The 24,006-nt window shown below is 47.1% G+C and overlaps 1 protein-coding gene and 1 long non-coding RNA gene across 14 annotated transcripts in view; one reads left to right on the top strand and one right to left on the bottom strand.

Moving 5' to 3' along the window:
- The window catches only part of LOC118381802 (partitioning defective 3 homolog B-like), a 414,310-nt gene that overhangs the window by 351,297 nt on the left and 39,007 nt on the right, over positions 1 to 24,006 (bottom strand). For all 4 annotated transcript variants that reach the window (XM_052492713.1, XM_052492715.1, XM_052492714.1 and 1 more), the window contains one exon: positions 15,938 to 16,039. In XM_052492713.1, coding sequence (XP_052348673.1) covers positions 15,938 to 16,039 — 102 coding nt within the window. The remainder of the gene's footprint in view (positions 1 to 15,937; positions 16,040 to 24,006) is intronic.
- LOC127914931 (uncharacterized) lies at positions 13,524 to 14,300 on the top strand. Of its 10 annotated transcripts, none has more exons than XR_008089447.1 (3): positions 13,524 to 13,632; positions 13,722 to 13,779; positions 14,277 to 14,300. It is a non-coding gene; the product is annotated as an uncharacterized LOC127914931 (long non-coding RNA). The 10 variants fall into 10 exon arrangements; XR_008089448.1 differs by lacking the exon at positions 14,277 to 14,300 and adding an exon at positions 14,233 to 14,256; XR_008089449.1 differs by lacking the exon at positions 14,277 to 14,300 and adding an exon at positions 14,143 to 14,166.

The raw sequence follows: 24,006 nt of genomic DNA, 5'->3' as shown, positions 1-24,006 counted from the left end.
TATCTATACATATCTTATCGGCACGAGGGCTGCAATAGAACTCCTTTCTATTTCTGACCTAGATCGCGCTGCAAGTCCTGCCTCTCCCGTCTCCTCATTGGTTTATAGAAGCACATGCCATCTCCTCATATCTATTATTTTTGTTGGTTGTCGGCGCATTGGGGGGGGTGGTGGCTTAGGTTGGGTTGGAGGACTGGGCGTAGACTTCGGCTACAGACTTCGGCATTGCCTCAATAATTTTTTTTTTTTGGTCGACACGAACTTCAGAAGGAAAATAATATATAATAATAATATATGCCATTTAGCAGACGCTTTTATCCAAAGCGACTTACAGTCATGTGTGCATACATTCTACATATGGGTGGTCCCGGGAATCGAACCCACTACCCTGGCGTTACAAGCGCCATGCTCTACCAACTGAGCTACAGAAAAAAAACCTTTGCCGAAATGTGGTCTCATAAAAGTGTTTGGGAGCCTTTACAGTCACACATCAGGCAGGGCTGTGTGATGTGATTGGTTCGGTAGAGAGGGTGTGTCCTTTAGTCACACATCAGGCAGGGCTGTGTGATGTGATTGGTTCGGTAGAGAGGGTGTGTCCGTTACAGTCACACATCAGGCAGGGCTGTGTGATGTGATTGGTTCGGTAGAGAGGGTGTGTCCGTTACAGTCACACATCAGGCAGGGCTGTGTGACGTGATTGGTTCGGTAGAGAGGGTGTGTCCTTTACAGTCACACATCAGGCAGGGCTGTGTGATGTGATTGGTTCGGTAGAGAGGGTGTGTCCTTTACAGTCACACATCAGGCAGGGCTGTGTGATGTGATTGGTTCGGTAGAGAGGGTGTGTCCTTTACAGTCACACATCAGGCAGGGCTGTGTGATGTGATTGGTTCGGTAGAGAGGGTGTGTCCTTTACAGTCACACATTAGGCAGGGCTGTGTGATGTGATTGGTTCGGTAGAGAGGGTGTGTCCGTTACAGTCACACATCAGGCAGGGCTGTGTGACGTGATTGGTTCGGTAGAGAGGGTGTGTCCGTTACAGTCACACATCAGGCAGGGCTGTGTGACGTGATTGGTTTGGTAGAGAGGGTGTGTCCGTTACAGTCACACATCAGGCAGGGCTGTGTGATGTGATTGGTTCGGTAGAGAGGGTGTGTCCTTTACAGTCACACATCAGGCAGGGCTGTGTGATGTGATTGGTTCGGTAGAGAGGGTGTGTCCTTTACAGTCACACATCAGGCAGGGCTGTGTGATGTGATTGGTTCGGTAGAGAGGGTGTGTCCTTTACAGTCACACATCAGGCAGGGCTGTGTGACGTGATTGGTTCGGTAGAGAGGGTGTGTCCTTTACAGTCACACATCAGGCAGGGCTGTGTGACGTGATTGGTTCGGTAGAGAGGGTGTGTCCGTTACAGTCACACATCAGGCAGGGCTGTGTGACGTGATTGGTTCGGTAGAGAGGGTGTGTCCGTTACAGTCACACATTAGGCAGGGCTGTGTGACGTGATTGGTTCGGTAGAGAGGGTGTGTCCGTTACAGTCACACATCAGGCAGGGCTGTGTGATGTGATTGGTTTGGTAGAGAGGGTGTGTCCTTTACAGTCACACATTTAGGCAGGGCTGTGTGACGTGATTGGTTCGGTAGAGAGGGTGTGTCCTTTACAGTCACACATTAGGCAGGGCTGTGTGATGTGATTGGTTCGGTAGAGAGGGTGTGTCCGTTACAGTCACACATCAGGCAGGGCTGTGTGATGTGATTGGTTCGGTAGAGAGGGTGTGTCCGTTACAGTCACACATTAGGCAGGGCTGTGTGATGTGATTGGTTCGGTAGAGAGGGTGTGTCCGTTCCATGGTGAATGACTGCAGGTGTTAATTAACCTTCTGAACACATCAACATTACTCAAAACAACCAACCCTGGTTTTCACTACTTCTAATACACAGTAACCTTTTTAAAAAACAGGGGGCTTGGGGCTGTTGTCGTTCATTTAATGTGGTGTAGCCTAAACCCTGTAACTGTACCAGGAACACAATGGTGATGAAAATCAATCCATCAATAGTTTTTATGTGGACACACACACACCGACAGTGGCTGTGAGTAGGCTTAACTCTAGACGACAGAAAAGCGTCAAAATCATTCACTACAATATCAACATGGAGTCATTGTATGTCCCTACATAGCGGCCCCGTGTCCCTACATAGTGGCCCGTGTCCCTACATAGTGGCCCCGTGTCCCTACATAGTGGCCCGTGTCCCTACATAGTGGCCCGTGTCCCTACATAGCGTCCCGTGTCCCTACATAGCGCCCCGTGTCCCTACATAGTGCCCCGTGTCCCTACATAGCGCCCCGTGTCCCTACATAGCGGCCCCGTGTCCCTACATAGCGCCCCGTGTCCCTACATAGCGCCCCGTGTCCCTACATAGTGCCCCCGTGTCCCTACATAGCGCCCCGTGTCCCTACATAGTGCCCCGTGTCCCTACATAGCGGCCCGTGTCCCTACATAGCGACTCGTGTTCCTACATAGCACCCCGTGTCCCTACATAGCGCCCCGTGTCCCTACATAGCGCCCGTGTCCCTACATAGTGGCCCGTGTCCCTACATAGCGGCCCCGTGTCCCTACATAGCACCCCGTGTCCCTACATAGCGCCCCGTGTCCCTACATAGCGGCCCCGTGTCCCTACATAGCGCCCCGTGTCCCTAAATAGCGACCCGTGTCCCTACATAGCGCCCGTGTCCCTACATAGCGCCCCGTGTCCCTACATAGCGGCCCGTGTCCCTACATAGTGCCCCGTGTCCCTACATAGCGGCCCCGTGTCCCTACATAGTGCCCCCGTGTCCCTACATAGCGGCCCCGTGTCCCTACATAGTGGCCCGTGTCCCTACATAGCGCCCCGTGTCCCTACATAGTGCCCCCGTGTCCCTACATAGCGCCCCGTGTCCCTACATAGTGCCCCGTGTCCCTACATAGCGGCCCGTGTCCCTACATAGCGACTCGTGTCCCTACATAGCGACTCGTGTCCCTACATAGCACCCCGTGTCCCTACATAGCGCCCCGTGTCCCTACATAGTGCGCCCGTGCCCCTACATAGTGCCCCGTGTCCCTACATAGTGCCCCCGTGTCCCTACATAGCCCCCGTGTCCCTACATAGTGCCCCCGTGTCCCTACATAGTGCCCCCGTGTCCCTACATAGCGCCCCGTGTCCCTACATAGCGGCCCCGTGTCCCTACATAGCGCCCCGTGTCCCTACATAGCGCCCCGTGTCCCTACATAGTGCCCCCGTGTCCCTATATAGCGCCCCGTGTCCCTACATAGCGCCCCGTGTCCCTACATAGCGCCCCGTGTCCCTACATAGTGCCCCCGTGTCCCTACATAGCGGCCCGTGTCCCTACATAGTGCCCCCGTGTCCCTACATAGCGCCCCGTGTCCCTACATAGTGCCCCGTGTCCCTACATAGCGGCCCCGTGTCCCTACATAGCGCCCCGTGTCCCTACATAGCGGCCCGTGTCCCTACATAGTGCCCCCGTGTCCCTACATAGTGGCCCGTGTCCCTACATAGTGGCCCGTGTCCCTACATAGCGGCCCCGTGTCCCTACATAGTGGCCCGTGTCCCTACATAGCGCCCCGTGTCCCTACATAGCGGTCCCGTGTCCCTACATAGTGCCCGTGCCCCTACATAGCGCCCCGTGTCCCTACATAGCGTCCTGTGTCCCTACATAGCGACTCGTGTCCCTACATAGCGCCCGTGTCCCTACATAGTGCCCCGTGTCCCTACATAGCGACCCGTGCCCCTACATAGTGCCCCGTGTCCCTACATAGCCCTGTGTCCCCTGTGTCCCTACATAGCGCCCGTGTCCCTACATAGAGCCCCGTGTCCCTACATAGAGCCCCGTGTCCCTACATAGCGCCCGTGCCCCTATTATTACCTCATTTGATATGTTTCGTCCCCCAATTGGTAATGTGTCCCAATTGGCACCCTATTTTCTAAGTAGGCCACTGCTTTTGACCAGGGCCCATAGTACAATGGTCTATATACAGTTGAAAGTCTGGTCGCAAATGGGGTCTTCCAAATGGACAATGACCCCAAGCATACAAAATGGCTTAAGGACAACAAAGTCAAGGTATTGGAGTGGCCATCACAAAGCCCTGACCTCAATCCTATAGAAAATGTGTGGGCAGAACTGAAAAAGCGTGTTCGAGCAAGGAGGCCCAGCGTTCTGACCTCACACTAGACACTCTGGCTGAGGAGTAGGGTTGATCCCAGCGTTCTGACCTCACACTAGACGCTCTGGCTGAGGAGTAGGGTTGATCCCAGCGTTCTGACCTCACACTAGACACTCTGGCTGAGGAGTAGGGTTGATCCCAGCGTTCTGACCTCACACTAGACACTCTGGCTGAGGAGTAGGGTTGATCCCAGCGTTCAGAGCTCACACTAGACACTCTGGCTGAGGAGTAGGGTTGATCCCAGCGTTCTGACCTCACACTAGACACTCTGGCTGAGGAGTAGGGTTGATCCCAGCGTTCTGACCTCACACTAGACACTCTGGCTGAGGAGTAGGGTTGATCCCAGCGTTCTGACCTCACACTAGACACTCTGGCTGAGGAGTAGGGTTGATCCCAGCGTTCTGACCTCACACTAGACACTCTGGCTGAGGAGTAGGGTTGATCCCAGCGTTCTGACCTCACACTAGACACTCTGGCTGAGGAGTAGGGTTGATCCCAGCGTTCTGACCTCACACTAGACACTCTGGCTGAGGAGTAGGGTTGATCCCAGCGTTCTGACCTCACACTAGACACTCTGGCTGAGGAGTAGGGTTGATCCCAGCGTTCTGACCTCACACTAGACACTCTGGCTGAGGAGTAGGGTTGATCCCAGCGTTCTGACCTCACACTAGACCCTCTGGCTGAGGAGTAGGGTTGATCCCAGCGTTCTGACCTCACACTAGACACTCTGGCTGAGGAGTAGGGTTGATCCCAGCGTTCTGACCTCACACTAGACGCTCTGGCTGAGGAGTAGGGTTGATCCCAGCGTTCTGACCTCACACTAGACGCTCTGGCTGAGGAGTAGGGTTGATCCCAGCGTTCTGACCTCACACTAGACACTCTGGCTGAGGAGTAGGGTTGATCCCAGCGTTCTGACCTCACACTAGACACTCTGGCTGAGGAGTAGGGTTGATCCCAGCGTTCTGACCTCACACTAGACACTCTGGCTGAGGAGTAGGGTTGATCCCAGCGTTCTGACCTCACACTAGACACTCTGGCTGAGGAGTAGGGTTGATCCCAGCGTTCTGACCTAACAGCAGCAGTCAAACACCCAAGCTAACTGGCTAGCGTTGGTTAGCTTTCTAGCGTTGGTTAGCTTGCTAGCGTTGGTCGGGGTAAAGTGACTATGCATAGATGATAAACAACGAGTAGCAGCAGTGTAAAAACAAAGGGGTGTGTCAATGTAAATAGTCTGGGTGGCTGGACTATTTAATGGCTGGTCCATTAACTGAAGGTTGGATATTATCAGGTACATGGCTGGTCCATTAACTGATGGTTGGATCCTGATATTATCAGGTACATGGCTGGTCCATTAACTGAAGGTTGGATCCTGATATTATCAGGTACATGGCTGGTCCATTAACTGAAGGTTGGATATTATCAGGTACATGGCTGGTCCATTAACTGAAGGTTGGATATTATCAGGTACATGGCTGGTCCATTAACTGAAGGTTGGATATTATCAGGTACATGGCTGGTCCATTAACTGAAGGTTGGATATTATCAGGTACATGGCTGGTCCATTAACTGAAGGTTGGATCCTGATATTATCAGGTACATGGCTGGTCCATTAACTGAAGGTTGGATATTATCAGGTACATGGCTGGTCCATTAACTGAAGGTTGGATCCTGATATTATCAGGTACATGGCTGGTCTATTAACTGAAGGTTGGATATTATCAGGTACATGGCTGGTCCATTAACTGAAGGTTGGGTATTATCAGGTACATGGCTGGTCCATTAACTGAAGATTGGATATTATCAGGTACATGGTTGGTCCATTAACTGAAGGTTGGATATTATCAGGTACATGGCTGGTCCATTAACTGAAGGTTGGATATTATCAGGTACATGGCTGGTCCATTAACTGAAGGTTGGATATTATCAGGTACATGGCTGGTCCATTAACTGAAGGTTGGATATTATCAGGTACACGGCTGGTCCATTAACTGAAGGTTGGATATTATCAGGTACATGGCTGGTCCATTAACTGAAGGTTGGATATTATCAGGTACACGGCTGGTCCATTAACTGATGGTTGGATCCTGATATTATCAGGTACATGGCTGGTCCATTAACTGAAGGTTGGATATTATCAGGTACATGGCTGGTCCATTAACTGAAGGTTGGATCCTGATATTATCAGGTACATGGCTGGTCTATTAACTGAAGGTTGGATATTATCAGGTACATGGCTGGTCCATTAACTGAAGGTTGGATATTATCAGGTACATGGCTGGTCCATTAACTGAAGGTTGGATATTATCAGGTACATGGCTGGTCTATTAACTGAAGGTTGGATATTATCAGGTACATGGCTGGTCCATTAACTGAAGGTTGGATATTATCAGGTACATGGCTGGTCCATTAACTGAAGGTTGGATATTATCAGGTACATGGCTGGTCTATTAACTGAAGGTTGGATCCTGATATTATCAGGTACATGGCTGGTCCATTAACTGAAGGTTGGATATTATCAGGTACATGGCTGGTCCATTAACTGAAGGTTGGATCCTGATATTATCAGGTACATGGCTGGTCCATTAACTGAAGGTTGGATATTATCAGGTACATGGCTGGTCCATTAACTGAAGGTTGGATATTATCAGGTACATGGCTGGTCCATTAACTGAAGGTTGGATATTATCAGGTACATGGCTGGTCCATTAACTGAAGGTTGGATCCTGATATTATCAGGTACATGGCTGGTCCATTAACTGAAGGTTGGATATTATCAGGTACATGGCTGGTCCATTAACTGAAGGTTGGATATTATCAGGTACATGGCTGGTCCATTAACTGAAGGTTGGATATTATCAGGTACATGGCTGGTCCATTAACTGAAGGTTGGATATTATCAGGTACATGGCTGGTCCATTAACTGAAGGTTGGATATTATCAGGTACATGGCTGGTCCATTAACTGAAGGTTGGATATTATCAGGTACATGGCTGGTCCATTAACTGAAGGTTGGATATTATCAGGTACATGGCTGGTCCATTAACTGAAGGTTGGATATTATCAGGTACATGGCTGGTCCATTAACTGAATGTTGGATATTATCAGGTACATGGCTGGTCCATTAACTGAAGGTTGGATATTATCAGGTACATGGCTGGTCCATTAACTGAAGGTTGGATATTATCAGGTACATGGCTGGTCCATTAACTGAAGGTTGGATATTATCAGGTACATGGCTGGTCCATTAACTGATGGTTGGATCCTGATATTATCAGGTACATGGCTGGTCCATTTGGACTGTGTTCACCGGACCGGTCCTCTGCATTGTTCATATTTCTATGTTGATGCTTTATCTCCATTAGCAACAGACACACAGCTTTGGCTGAATGATAGACAGGCAGGCAGGCAGAAAGACACACAGCTTTGGCTGAATGATAGACAGGCAGGCAGGCAGAAAGACACACAGCTTTGGCTGAATGATAGACAGGCAGGCAGGCAGGCAGGCAGAAAGACACACAGCTTTGGCTGAATGATAGACAGGCAGGCAGAAAGACACACAGCTTTGGCTGAATGATAGACAGGCAGGCAGGCAGAAAGACACACAGCTTTGGCTGAATGATAGACAGGCAGGCAGAAAGACACACAGCTTTGGCTGAATGATAGACAGGCAGGCAGAAAGACACACAGCTTTGGCTGAATGATAGACAGGCAGGCAGAAAGACACACAGCTTTGGCTGAATGATAGACAGGCAGGCAGGCAGGCAGAAAGACACACAGCTTTGGCTGAATGATAGACAGGCAGGCAGGCAGGCAGGCAGAAAGACACACAGCTTTGGCTGAATGATAGACAGGCAGGCAGAAAGACACACAGCTTTGGCTGAATGATAGACAGGCAGGCAGAAAGACACACAGCTTTGGCTGAATGATAGACAGGCAGGCAGAAAGACACACAGCTTTGGCTGAATGATAGACAGGCAGGCAGAAAGACACACAGCTTTGGCTGAATGATAGACATGCAGAAGAGACACTTTGGCGGACAGACAGACGGACAGACTGCTTTGGCTTAAAGACAACCGACAAAACTTGACAAACTGTTTTTTGGCTGAACACAATACCTTCCTCTGGCTGCTGGGCCAACTGAAAGGCCACCCAGCAGTGTACTGAGTCTCCCTGGTGCAGTAATGTTGTCCTTTACCCAGGTTTTAACCGCAGGCGTTTGGACAGGCGGGCGGGGGGGCACACGGGCATGAAGGAGGGGAGGCGTTCGGACAGGCGGGTGGGGGGCACACGGGCATGAAGGCGGGGAGGCGTTCGGACAGGCGGGTGGGGGGCACACGGGCATGAAGGCGGGGAGGCGTTTGGACAGGTGGGCGGGGGGGCACACAGGCATGAAGGCGGGGAGGCGTTCGGACAGGTGGGCGGGGGGCAGACGGGCATGAAGGTGGGGAGGCGTTTGGACAGGCGGGCGGGGGGGCAGGCGGGGAGGCGTTTGGACAGGCGGGCGGGGGGCACACGGGCATGAAGGCGGGAGGCGTTTGGACAGGCGGGCGGGGGGGCACACGGGCATGCAGGTGGAAGGCGTTCTGGCGGGCGGGGAACCATTGGTTCTCTGTAAGGCCATCCTTAACTGGATAACTAAATGCCATTATCCTCAGTAGAATCTCTCAGACATTAGGGAGGAGTCCCAAATAGCACTCTATTCCCTTTATAGTGCACTACTTTTAATGTGTGCCCTGGACAAAAGCAGTGCACTCTTTTGGAAAATAGTGTGCCATTTTGGACGAGTGCCAGGAGCTCCAATCAGATCCACAGCTTTCTGTAGACTCATTTATATCAGAGGGGAGGAGGGGAGGCTCTTTTACCGTAAAAGGGATTTTTGCTGCCTGGTAATATTGCAGAACAAGCAGAACCCAGAATTCAAGTTTTTAAAAAGTGGTGTTTAAAAAGTGAATTCTCATTCAACCGTTTAGGCGTAGAGTCCAGGAAGGCTAATCAATATAGAGATATGCCTTGTAGTCAGGGGATTTCTGAAGAGGAAACTCTACTGGGATGGGCTGGCGCTTTAGAATGTACTCTCTACTCATTATGTATTAGGTACTCTGTTCTCATTATGTATTAGGTACTCTGTACTCATTATGCATTAGGTACTCTGTACTCATTATGTATTAGGTACTCTGTTCTCATTATGTATTAGGTACTCTGTCCTCATTATGCATTAGGTACTCTGTACTCATTATGTATTAGGTACTCTGTACTCATTATGTATTAGGTACTCTGTACTCATTATGCATTAGGTACTCTGTACTCATTATGTATTAGGTACTCTGTACTCATTATGTATTAGGTACTCTGTACTCATTATGTATTAGGTACTCTGTACTCATTATGTATTAGGTACTCTGTACTCATTATGCATTAGGTACTCTGTACTCATTATGTATTAGGTACTCTGTCCTCATTATGCATTAGGTACTCTGTACTCATTATGTATTAGGTACTCTGTACTCATTATGTATTAGGTACTCTGTACTCATTATGTATTAGGTACTCTGTACTCATTATGTATTAGGTACTCTGTACTCATTATGTATTAGGTACTCTGTACTCATTATGTATTAGGTACTCTGTACTCATTATGTATTAGGTACTCTGTACTCATTATGTATTAGGTACTCTGTACTCATTATGTATTAGGGTACTGCATTAGGTACTCTGTACTCATTATGTATTAGGTACTCTGTGCTCATTATGTATTAGGTACTCTGTACTCATTATGTATTAGGTACTCTGTACTCATTATGTATTAGGTACTCTGTACTCATTATGTATTAGGTACTCTGTACTCATTATGCATTAGGTACTCTGTACTCATTATGTATTAGGTACTCTGTCCTCATTATGCATTAGGTACTCTGTACTCATTATGTATTAGGTACTCTGTACTCATTATGCATTAGGTACTCTGTAGTCATTGATGGACTGTATTAGGTACTGGACTATGTACTCATTTCACGGAAACATGGACAAATCTCCTCTCCCGGCACCCTGACTCTCGCTAGGTGTTTTGAGATAGCTAGTAGCTAGTCAGACTGCACTGAATCACTGCTCTACAAATCAACTTGTATCCCAAATAGTTCTCAGTCAACAGGAGCTGACCAGAACAGTCCAGGCTGCCTAACGAGAGACGTGGAGCCTGGAGCCCAGAGATGGTTGGGCCGTTGCTATGGTGACCATTATGTTGCCGTCCACAGTGTTTGTCCAAGCTGTTGGTTCAGGATCTCTACTACTACTTACCCATTCTGCTATTCTGCCTTTTAGCCTTGTCATTGTTTAGGGTTTATCGCTAGTCCACTGGTGCTCTGCTCCCTGCTTAGTTAGAAACACAACCTGAGACTCCCTGCTTAGTTAGAAACACAACCTGATACTCCCTGCTTAGTTAAAAACAACCTGAGACTCCCTGCTTAGTTAGAAACACAACCTGATACTCCCTGCTTAGTTAGAAACACAACCTGAGACTCCCTGCTTAGTTAAAACACAACCTGAGACTCCTGCTTAGTTAGAAACACAACCTGAGACTCACTGAGTTAAAACACAACCTACTTAGTTAGAAACACCCTGCTCCCTGCTTAGTTTGAGACTCCCTGCTTAGTTAGAAACACAACCTGAGACTCCCTGCTTAGTTAGAAACACAACCTGAGACTCCCTGCTTAGTTAGAAACACAACCTGAGACTCCCTGCTTAGTTAGAAACACAACCTGAGACTCCCTGCTTAGTTAGAAACACAACCTGAGACTCCCTGCTTAGTTAGAAACACAACCTGAGACTCCCTGCTGAGACTAGTTAGAAACACAACCTGAGACTCCCTGCTTAGTTAGAAACACAACCTGAGACTCCCTGCTTAGTTAGAAACACAACCTGAGACTCCCTGCTTAGTTAGAAACACAACCTGAGACTCCCTGCTTAGTTAGAAACACAACCTGAGACTCCCTGCTTAGTTAGAAACACAACCTGAGACTCCCTGCTTAGTTAGAAACACAACCTGAGACTCCCTGCTTAGTTAGAAACACAACCTGAGACTCCCTGCTTAGTTAGAAACACAACCTGAGACTCCCTGCTTAGTTAGAAACACAAACCTGCTTAGTTAGAAACACAACCTGAGACTCCCTGCTTAGTTAGAAACACAACCTGAGACTCCCTGCTTAGTAGAAACACAACCTAGAAACACAACCTGAGACTCCCTGCTTAGTTAGAAACACAACCTGAGACTCCCTGCTTAGTTAGAAACACAACCTGAGACTCCCTGCTTAGTTAGAAACACAACCTGAGACTCCCTGCTTAGTTAGAAACACAACCTGAGACTCCCTGCTTAGTTAGAAACACAACCTGAGACTGTAATGCACGTTGACAGGTTATTACCATGCCTGGCCACGCCCACTGGTTAGAGGACAGTCGTATTACCATGCCTGGCCACGCCCACAAGTTAGAGGACAGTCGTATTACCATGCCTGGCCACGCCCACTGGTTAGAGGACGGTCGTATTACTGTATCTGGCCACGCCCACAAGTTAGAGGACAGTCGTATTACCATGCCTGGCCACGCCCACAAGTTAGAGGACAGTCGTATTACCATGCCTGGCCACGCCCACAGGTTAGAGGACAGTCATATTACTGTATCTGGCCACGCCCACAATGCTTTACCCTGGTTAGAGGACAGTCGTATTACCATGCCTGGCCACGCCCACAAGTTAGAGGACAGTCGTATTACTGTATCTGGCCACCCCCACAAGTTAGAGGACAGTCGTATTATCATGCCTGGCCACGCCCACAAGTTAGAGGACAGTCGTATTACCATGCCTGGCCACGCCCACAACGCTCTACCCTGGTTAGAGGACAGTCATATTACCATGCCTGGCCACGCCCACAAGTTAGAGGACAGTCGTAGTACTATGCCTGGCCACGCCCACAACACTCTACCCTGGTTAGAGGACAGTCGTATTACCGTATCTGGCCACGCCCACAACACTCTACCCTGGTTAGAGGACAGTCCATTTACCGTATCTGGTCACGCCCACAACACTCTACCCTGGTTAGAGGACAGTCGTATTACCGTATCTGGCCACGCCCACAACACTCTACCCTGGTTAGAGGACAGTCCATTTACCGTATCTGGTCACGCCCACTGGTCAGAGGACAGTCCTATTACCGTATCTGGCCACGCCCACAACACTCTACCCTGGTTAGAGGACAGTTCTATTACTGTACCTGGCCACGCCCACTGGTTAGAGGACAGTCCTATGAGAGAAGGAGAGGTATGCAGGTTTCGTAATGTGTATATTAGAGACTGGCTGTGGGAGGTATGTAGGTTTCATTATGTGTATATTAGAGGTAGACTGGGGGAGGTATGCAGGTTTCGTTATTTCGTTATGTGTATATTAGAGACTGACTGGGGAGGTATGCAGGTTTCATTATGTGTATATTAGAGACTGGCTGGGGAGGTATGCAGGTTTCATTATGTGTATATTAGAGACTGGCTGGGGGAGGTATGCAGGTTTCGTTATTTCGTTATGTGTATATTAGAGACTGACTGGGGAGGTATGTAGGTTTCATTATGTGTATATTAGAGACTGACTGGGGGAGGTATGTAGGTTTCATTATGTGTATAGTAGATACTGACTGGGGAGGTATGCAGGTTTCATTATGTGTATATTAGAGACTGACTGGGGGAGGTATGTAGGTTTCATTATGTGTATAGTAGAGACTGACTGGGGAGGTATGCAGGTTTCATTATGTGTATATTAGAGACTGACTGGGGGAGGTAGGCAGGTTTCATTATGTGTATATTAGAGTAGAGACTGACTGGGGGAGGTATGCAGGTTTCGTTATGTGTATATTAGAGACTGACTGGGGGAGGTAGGCAGGTTTCATTATGTGTATATTAGAGTAGAGACTGACTGGGGGAGGTATGCAGGTTTCGTTATGTGTATATTAGAGACTGACTGGGGAGGTAGGCAGGTTTCATTATGTGTATATTAGAGTAGAGACTGACTGGGGGAGGTATGCAGGTTTCGTTATGTGTATATTAGAGACTGACTGGGGGAGGTATGCAGGTTTCATTATGTGTATATTAGAGTAGAGACTGACTGGGGAGGTATGCAGGTTTCATTATGTGTATATTAGAGACTGACTGGGGGAGGTAGGCAGGTTTCATTATGTGTATATTAGAGACTGACTGGGGAGGTAGGCAGGTTCCATTATGTGTATATTAGAGACTGACTGGGGGAGGTATGCAGGTTTCATTATGTGTATATTAGAGACTGACTGGGGGAGGTATGTAGGTTTCATTATGTGTATAGTAGAGACTGACTGGGGGAGGTATGCAGGTTTCATTATGTGTATATTAGAGACTGACTGGGGGAGGTATGCAGGTTTCATTATGTGTATATTAGAGACTGACTGGGGGAGGTAGGCAGGTTTCATTATGTGTATATTAGAGACTGACTGGGGAGGTAGGCAGGTTTCATTATGTGTATATTAGAGTAGAGACTGACTGGGGGAGGTATGCAGGTTTCGTTATGTGTATATTAGAGACTGACTGGGGGAGGTATGCAGGTTTCATTATGTGTATATTAGAGTAGAGACTGACTGGGGGAGGTATGCAGGTTTCATTATGTGTATATTAGAGACTGACTGGGGGAGGTAGGCAGGTTTCATTATGTGTATATTAGAGACTGACTGGGGAGGTAGGCAGGTTCCATTATGTGTATATTAGAGACTGACTGGGGGAGGTATGCAGGTTTCATTATGTGTATATTAGAGACTGACTGGGGGAGGTATGTAGGTTTCATTATGTGTATAGTAGAGACTGACTGGGGAGGTATGCAGGTTTCATTATGTGTATATTAGAGACTGACTGGGGGAGGTATGCAGGTTTCATTATGTGTATATTAGAGACTGACTGGGGGAGGTATGTAGGTTTCATTATGTGTATATTAGAGACTGGCTGGGGGAGGTATGCAGGTTTCATTATGTGTATATTAGAGACTGACTGGGGAGGTATGCAGGTTTCATTATGTGTATATTAGAGACTGACAATTCCTGACATTTAATCCAAGTAAATATTCCCTGTTTTAGGTCAGTTAGGATCACCACTTTATTTTAAGAATGTGAAATGTCATAATAATAGTAGAGAGAATTATTTATTTCAGCTTTTATTTCTTTCATCACATTCCCAGTGGATCAGAAGTTTACATACACTCAATTAGTATTTGGTAGCATTGCCTTTAAATGGTTTAACTTTGGTCAAATGTTTCAGGTAGCCTTCCACAAGCTTCCCACAATAAGTTGAGTGAATTGTGGCCCATTCCTCCTGACAGAGCTGATGTAACTGAGTCCGGTTTGTGGGATCAACCATACTCCTCAGCCAGAGTGTCTAGTGTGAGGTCAGAACGCTGGGATCAACCCTACTCCTCAGCCAGAGCGTCTAGTGTGAGGTCAGAACGCTGGGATCAACCCTACTCCTCAGCCAGAGTGTCTAGTGTGAGGTCAGAACGCTGGGATCAACCCTACTCCTCAGCCAGAGTGTCTAGTGTGAGGTCAGAACGCTGGGATCAACCCTACTCCTCAGCCAGAGTGTCTAGTGTGAGGTCAGAACGCTGGGATCAACCCTACTCCTCAGCCAGTGGGTCTAGTGTGAGGTCAGAACGCTGGGATCAACCCTACTCCTCAGCCAGAGTGTCTAGTGTGAGGTCAGAACGCTGGGATCAACCCTACTCCTCAGCCAGAGTGTCTAGTGTGAGCTCTGAACGCTCCGAGAGCGAAACACTGAATTTACGAACGAACAATATGACAACGCTCTGAGTTGACAAATGCCCAGAGCACACAATGTATGAACACACCCGTAATATAAACCAGTCTTTAGTCTTGAACTCTTTGGTTGTTTAGTACACTACCGTACTCCCTCTGTTTAGCGTTCAAATGTTGCCTCGTTAGACCGAATTGAGCCGGTCGGTCACAGATGTGATTGAGGGTAAAGTCACCTAAATGTGATTGAGGGTAAAGTCACCTAAATGTGATTGAGGGTAAAGTCACTAAAATGTGATTGAGGGTAAAGTCACCTAAATGTGATTGAGGGTAAAGTCACTCAAATGTGATTGAGGGTAAAGTCACTAAAATGTGATTGAGGGTAAAGTCACTAAAATGTGATTGAGGGTAAAGTCACTAAAATGTGATTGAGGGTAAAGTCACCAAAATGTGATTGAGGGTAAAGTCACCTAAATGTGATTGAGGGTAAAGTCACCTAAATGTGATTGAGGGTAAAGTCACCAAAATGTGTCTGAGGGTAAAGTCACTAAAATGTGATTGAGGGTAAAGTCACCAAAGAATGCACTGATAGCTACACAGTAGATCATTGTAACCTTCCCTTGTCCAAAAGTAGTGCACTACATAGGGAATAAGGTGCCATTTGGCACTCGACCCTAACGTTGATCGTTACCTTCCCTTGTCCAAAAGTAGTGCACTACATAGGGAATAAGGTGCCATTTGGCACTCGGCCCTAACGTTGATCGTTACCTTCCCTTGTCCAAAAGTAGTGCACTACATAGGGAATAAGGTGCCATTTGGCACTCGGCCCTAACGTTGATCGTTACCTTCCCTTGTCCAAAAGTAGTGCACTACATAGGGAATAAGGTGCCATTTGGCACTCGGCCCTAACGTTGATCGTTACCTTGTCTCTGTCCTCCACCAGGTCAGTCAGTACATCATCAGGGTCCAGGATGCCCCCGTCACAGTACTCCACATGGTGGGTACGAACCAGGAAGTCACCCTCCTGTGGGAGGAAGCACATCAAACATCCTCATTTCATAAATGGACCATAAACAAGATCAAATCAAACATCCTCATTTTCATAAATGGCACGACGAACACAACCAATCAACATTCTGATTTATGGTACACAAACATCATAAATCTCTATCGTCCACAGTTCCATCTCACAAAAAGGCCACAATAAACAGCACCTATTTTTGTATTACAATAATATACATCTGTGAATCAGATCATTTGTAATTCCAATGTAATTTATGAAATTATAATGTTTGCCTAATGTTCTTAGGTTGGGTAACACTTGACAATGGGGGTCCAGAGTGGAGGCTGGAGCTGGGAGAACAGGGACTAGAGCTGGGGGTCTAGAGGGGAGGCTGGAGCTGGGAGAACAGGGACTAGAGCTGGGGGTCTAGAGGGAGGCTGGAGCTGGGAGAACAGGGACTAGAGCTGGGAGAACAGGGACTAGAGCTGGCGTGGTTACATGTGGTCTGAGGTTGTGAGGCCAGGTGGATGTACTGCCAAATTCTCTAAAACGACAGATTTAGAAATGAACACGGTAGAGACAGTAGAGAAATTAAATTCACCGACAACAGCTCTGGTGGACATTCCTGCAGTCAGCATGCAATTTCACGCTCCTTCAAAACTGGAGACATCTGTGGCATTGTGTTGTGTGACAAAACTGCACATTTTAGAGTGGCCTTTTACTGTCCCCAGCACAAGGTGCACCTGTGTAATGATCATGCTGTTTAATCAGCTTCTTTATATGCCACACCTGTCAGGTGGATGGATTATCTTGACAAAGGAGAAATGCTCACTAACAGGGATGTAAACACGTTTTCCTTTTGTGCACAAAATTATAGAGAAATTAGCTTGATAGAACATCATACCTTCACACTGTAGAGTTCTATACAGGACTGGGTGTTACCTTCACACTGTAGAGTTCTATACAGGACTGGGTGTTACCTTCACACTGTAGAGTTCTATACAGGACTGGGTGTTACCTTCACACTGTAGAGTTCTATACAGGACTGGGTGTTACCTTCACACTGTAGAGTTCTATACAGGACTGGGTGTTACCTTCACACTGTAGAGTTCTATACAGGACTGGGTGTTACCTTCACACTGTAGTGTTCTATACAGGACTAGGTGTTACCTTCACACTGTAGAGTTCTATACAGGACTGGGTGTTACCTTCACACTGTAGAGTTCTATACAGGACTGGGTGTTACCTTCACACTGTAGAGTTCTATACAGGACTGGGTGTTACCTTCACACTGTAGAGTTCTATACAGGACTGGGTGTTACCTTCACACTGTAGAGTTCTATACAGGACTGGGTGTTACCTTCACACTGTAGAGTTCTATACAGGACTGGGTGTTACCTTCACACTGTAGAGTTCTATACAGGACTGGGTGTTACCTTCACACTGTAGAGTTCTATACAGGACTGGGTGTTATCTTCACACTGTAGAGTTCTATACAGGACTGGGTGTTACCTTCACACTGTAGAGTTCTATACAGGACTGGGTGTTACCTTCACACTGTAGAGTTCTATACAGGACTGGGTGTTACCTTCACACTGTAGAGTTCTATACAGGACTGGGTGTTACCTTCACACTGTAGAGTTCTATACAGGACTGGGTGTTACCTTCACACTGTAGAGTTCTATACAGGACTGGGTGTTACCTTCACACTGTAGAGTTCTATACAGGACTAGGTGTTACCTTCACACTGTAGAGTTCTATACAGGACTGGGTGTTACCTTCACACTGTAGAGTTCTATACAGGACTGGGTGTTACCTTCACACTGTAGAGTTCTATACAGGACTGGGTGTTACCTTCACACTGTAGAGTTCTATACAGGACTGGGTGTTACCTTCACACTGTAGAGTTCTATACAGGACTGGGTGTTACCTTCACACTGTAGAGTTCTATACAGGACTGGGTGTTACCTTCACACTGTAGAGTTCTATACAGGACTGGGTGTTACCTTCACACTGTAGAGTTCTATACAGGACTGGGTGTTACCTTCACACTGTAGAGTTCTATACAGGACTGGGTGTTACCTTCACACTGTAGAGTTCTATACAGGACTGGGTGTTACCTTCACACTGATGGTTGGGTTAGGCAGCAATACAGATGGATGGGTTAGGCAGCAATACACATGGATGGGTTAGGCAGTAATACAGATGGTTGGGTTAGGCAGTAATACAGATGGTTGGGTTAGGCAGTAATACAGATGGTTGGGTTAGGCAGTAATACAGATGGATGGGTTAGGCAGTAATACAGATGGTTGGGTTAGGCAGCAATACAGATGGATGGGTTAGGCAGCAATACACATGGATGGGTTAGGCAGTAATACAGATGGTTGGGTTAGGCAGTAATACAGATGGATGGGTTAGGCAGTAATACAGATGGATGGGTTAGGCAGTAATACAGATGGATGGGTTAAGCAGCAATACAGATGGTTGGGTCAAGGGTTAGGCAGTAATACAGATGGTTGGGTTAGGCAGTAATACAGATGGATGGGTTAGGCAGTAATACAGATGGATGGGTTAAGCAGCAATACAGATGGTTGGGTTAGGCAGTAATACAGATGGTTGGGTTAGGCAGTAATACAGATGGTTGGGTTAGGCAGTAATACAGATTAATGGGTTAGGCAGTAATACAGATTAATGGGTTAGGCAGCAATACACATGGATGGGTCAAGGGTTAGGCAGTAATACAGATGGTTGGGTTAGGCAGTAATACAGATTGATGGGTTAGGCAGTAATACAGATGGATGGGTTAGGCAGTAATACAGATGGATGGGTTAAGCAGCAATACAGATGGTTGGGTTAGGCAGTAATACAGATGGATGGGTTAAGCAGCAATACAGATGGTTGGGTTAGGCAGTAATACAGATGGATGGGTTAGGCAGTAATACAGATGGTTGGGTTAGGCAGTAATACAGATGGATGGGTTAAGCAGCAATACAGATGGTTGGGTTAGGCAGTAATACAGATGGATGGGTTAGGCAGTAATACAGATGGATGGGTTAGGCAGTAATACAGATGGATGGGTTAAGCAGCAACACAGATGGTTGGGTTAGGCAGTAATACAGATGGATGGGTTAAGCAGCAATACAGATGGTTGGGTTAGGCAGTAATACAGATGGAAGGGTTAGGCAGTAATACAGATGGATGGGTTAAGCAGCAATACAGATGGTTGGGTTAGGCAGTAATACAGATGGATGGGTTAGGCAGTAATACAGATGGTTGGGTTAGGCAGTAATACAGATGGATGGGTTAGGCAGTAATACAGATGGATGGGTTAGGCAGTAATACAGATGGATGGGTTAAGCAGCAATACAGATGGTTGGGTTAGGCAGTAATACAGATGGATGGGTTAGGCAGTAATACAGATGGATGGGTTGGGCAGTAATACAGATGGATGGGTTAAGCAGCAATACAGATGGTTGGGTTAGGCAGTAATACAGATGGATGGGTTAAGCAGCAATACAGATGGTTGGGTTAAGCAGCAATACAGATGGTTGGGTTAGGCAGTAATACAGATGGTTGGGTTAGGCAGTAATACAGATGGTTGGGTTAGGCAGCAATACAGATGGTTGGGTTAGGCAGTAATACAGATGGATGGGTTAGGCAGTAATACAGATGGATGGGTTAGGCAGCAATACAGATGGTTGGGTTAGGCAGTAATACAGATGGTTGGGTTAGGCAGTAATACAGATGGTTGGGTTAGGCAGCAATACAGATGGTTGGGTTAGGCAGTAATACAGATGGATGGGTTAGGCAGTAATACAGCTGGATGGGTTAGGCAGCAATGGGTGAGATAGCATGTGGATTAGACTGAGCTGATAGAAGACACTAGAAGACACTAGAAGACACTAGAAGACACTGGGAGACACTAGAAGACACTAGAAGACACTAGAAGACACTGGGAGAAATGAATCCAAAGCAGTAGCCCATTCCCATAAAAACAGACAGCTCAGAAAACCATTCAGTATTTTAAGACCATAATGGAATGAGCCTTCAGGCTTCATCGAGGGTTTTGTCCTCCATCATTTTTAATGTATGTCATGTTTTCTCTGGCTGGGGCAGCCTACGGCTTTTAATTATCTCAGAAATTCAAATAAACCAATCAATCAATAACTAACTTGACTGACTTCATAAAAAATGTCCAATGCGGCTGTTTTTAATCTCAATATTAATTATTATTATTTTTAAATACAATTAACTAAGTACCTTAATTTTAACTAATTTTAAATTGAAAAAATAAACAAAAAAATAGCTTCTTGGCAAAGAGCAATTTCTCAACAAGAATTGTAGCTAGGACTGTCTGGGAGTGGACTGAGAGGGGAATCTGAAAACTAGCTGTTGTTGTCAGAGAGGACTCTCTTATTAACTCATTTTAGGCCTGGTGATGTCAACACCACAGGCTGACCAATCAGGCAGTCTATTCAAACAGGTCTTGCACTGAAAGGACATTATCATTTTCACAGTATTATTCCAACGTCAGTGTGGAAATACACAGTGTACAAAACATTAGGAACACCTGCTCGTTCCATGAATGGCTGACCGCGTGTATCCTGTACATACCACTACACTGTGTATCGTGTACATACCACTACACCATGTGTATCCTGTACATACCACTACACCATGTGTATCCTGTACATACCACTACACTGTGTATCCTGTACATACCACTACACTGTGTATCCTGTACATACCACTACACTGTGTATCCTGTACATACCACTACACTGTGTATCCTGTACATACCACTACACTGTGCATCATCACTATCTCTAGACAGTCAGATCTCCACCAAGCCTCGGCCCTGTGCATCGTCACTATCAGTTGTACACTAACAGATACTCATATAATCATAACAGCCAATAGGAACGTCACCACAGTCTCCACACAGTAGTACTGCGTCAGAACAGAACTGATCTCTAAAGACTCTGGTTCATTCTGTACTTTTAGACAGTAATATTGTACCAGCTGTTTTTATTTTAAAAGAAGTAAAGCTGAGGCAGACAGATTTTCAGGAATTGTCTGGTTTCTCCGTAGAAAAAATAAATAAAAATCATCGGAATTACTCATCTTCACTAGCTTCTCGGAAAACAAAACCTCACTGAGAACAGACGAGACAACAGACGAGACAACAGACGAGACAACAGACGAGACAACAGACGAGACAACAGACGAAACAACAGACGAGACAACCGACGAGACAACAGACGAGACAACAGACGAGACAACAGACGAGACAACAGACGAGACAACCGACGAGACAACAGACGAGACAACAGACGAGACAACAGACGAGACAACAGGCGAGACAACAATAGAAAACTGGTCCTGGCCTAACCCTGGGTCTATCCAATAGAAAACTGGTCCTGGCCTAACCCTGGGTCTATCCAATAGAAAACTGGTCCTGGCCTAACCCTGGGTCTATCCAATAGAAAACTGGTCCTGGCCTAACCCTGGGTCTATCTAATAGAAAACTGGTCCTGGCCTAACACTGGGTCTATCCAATAGAAAACTGGTCCTGGCCTAACCCTGGGTCTATCCAATAGAAAACTGGTCCTGGCCTAACCCTGGGTCTATCCAATAGAAAACTGGTCCTGGCCTAACCCTGGGTCTATCCAATAGAAAACTGGTCCTGGCCTAACACTGGGTCTATCCAATAGAAAACTGGTCCTGGCCTAACCCTGGGTCTATCCAATAGAAAACTGGTCCTGGCCTAACCCTGGGTCTATCCAATAGAAAACTGGTCCTGGCCTAACCCTGGGTCTATCTAATAGAAAACTGGTCCTGGCCTAACACTGGGTCTATCCAATAGAAAACTGGTCCTGGCCTAACCCTGGGTCTATCCAATAGAAAACTGGTCCTGGCCTAACCCTGGGTCTATCCAATAGAAAACTGGTCCTGGCCTAACCCTGGGTCTATCCAATAGAAAACTGGTCCTGGCCTAACCCTGGGTCTATCTAATAGAAAACTGGTCCTGGCCTAACACTGGGTCTATCCAATAGAAAACTGGTCCTGGCCTAACCCTGGGTCTATCCAATAGAAAACTGGTCCTGGCCTAACCCTGGGTCTATCCAATAGAAAACTGGTCCTGGCCTAACACTGGGTCTATCCAATAGAAAACTGGTCCTGGCCTAACCCTGGGTCTATCCAATAGAAAACTGGTCCTGGCCTAACCCTGGGTCTATCCAATAGAAAACTGGTCCTGGCCTAACCCTGGGTCTATCTAATAGAAAACTGGTCCTGGCCTAACCCTGGGTCTATCTAATAGAAAACTGGTCCTGGCCTAACACTGGGTCTATCCAATAGAAAACTGGTCCTGGCCTAACCCTGGGTCTATCCAATAGAAAACTGGTCCTGGCCTAACCCTGGGTCTATCCAATAGAAAACTGGTCCTGGCCTAACCCTGGGTCTATCCAATAGAAAACTGGTCCTGGCCTAACCCTGGGTCTATCTAATAGAAAACTGGTCCTGGCCTAACACTGGGTCTATCCAATAGAAAACTGGTCCTGGCCTAACCCTGGGTCTATCCAATAGAAAACTGGTCCTGGCCTAGCCCTGGGTCTATCCAATAGAAAACTGGTCCTGGCCTAACCCTGGGTCTATCCAATAGAAAACTGGTACTGGCGGTCTACGCCTGTGTCCCCATCTAGTATATACCCTGTAGAAGTCTGTTCCTAGACCCAGCTGATACACACTATATACCCTGTAGAAGTCTGTTAAAATCCCCCAGCACCACAACAGAGGGCTCAGGCAGGTGGAGAGGATCCTGAAGGGCTCTGAACAAAGACAAGAAAAACATTCTTGACAAAGTAGCTGAGCAAGACGGATCCACATTCCTCTGTAGAACCAGAGTTGTCTTTGGAAAAGTCTGACCTTGTTTTTAATACAGTGTTTCTCTAAGATGTGATTATGAGTCTTTGAGAATGCCTACAGAGTAGTTCTCTCCCCATCATGAAGAAGTAGACCCAGCCTACAGAGTAGTTCTCTCCCCATCATGAAGAAGTAGAGCCAGCCTACAGAGTAGTTCTCTCCCCATCATGAAGTAGACCCAGCCTACAGAGTAGTTCTCTCCCCATCAGGAAGAAGTAGAGCCAGCCTACAGAGTAGTTCTCTCCCCATCATGAAGTAGACCCAGCATACAGAGTAGTTCTCTCCCCATCAGGAAGAAGTAGACCCAGCCTACAGAGTAGTTCTCTCCTCATCAGGAAGAAGTAGAGCCAGCCTACAGAGTAGTTCTCTCCCCATCAGGAAGAAGTAGACCCAGCCTACAGAGTAGTTCTCTCCCCATCAGGAAGAAGTAGACCCAGCCTACAGAGTAGTTCTCTCCCCATCATGAAGAAGTAGACCCAGCCTACAGAGTAGTTCTCTCCCCATCATGAAGAAGTAGACCCAGCCTACAGAGTAGTTCTCTCCCCATCATGAAGAAGTAGACCCAGCCTACAGAGTAGTTTTCTCCCCATCAGGAGGAAGTAGACCCAGCCTACAGAGTAGTTCTCTCCCCATCAGGAAGAAGTAGACCCAGCCTACAGAGTAGTTCTCTCCCCATCAGGAAGAAGTAGACCCAGCCTACAGAGTAGTTCTCTCCCCATCAGGAAGAAGTAGAGCCAGCCTACAGAGTAGTTCTCTCCCCCATCATGAAGAAGTAGAGCCAGCCTACAGAGTAGTTCTCTCCCCATCAGGAAGAAGTAGACCCAGCCTACAGAGTAGTTCTCTCCTCATCAGGAAGAAGTAGAGCCAGCCTACAGAGTAGTTCTCTCCCCATCAGGAAGAAGTAGACCCAGCCTACAGAGTAGTTCTCTCCCCATCAGGAAGAAGTAGACCCAGCCTACAGAGTAGTTCTCTCCCCATCAGGAAGAAGTAGAGCCAGCCTACAGAGTAGTTCTCTCCCCATCATGAAGAAGTAGAGCCAGCCTACAGAGTAGTTCTCTCCCCAT

The sequence above is a fragment of the Oncorhynchus keta genome, chromosome 34, assembly GCF_023373465.1.
Source record: "Oncorhynchus keta strain PuntledgeMale-10-30-2019 chromosome 34, Oket_V2, whole genome shotgun sequence".
NCBI classification, from domain to species: Eukaryota; Metazoa; Chordata; class Actinopteri; order Salmoniformes; family Salmonidae; genus Oncorhynchus; species Oncorhynchus keta.
Note: the sequence above shows the minus strand (reverse complement) of the source record. Positions and strands in the feature narration are given on the sequence as shown.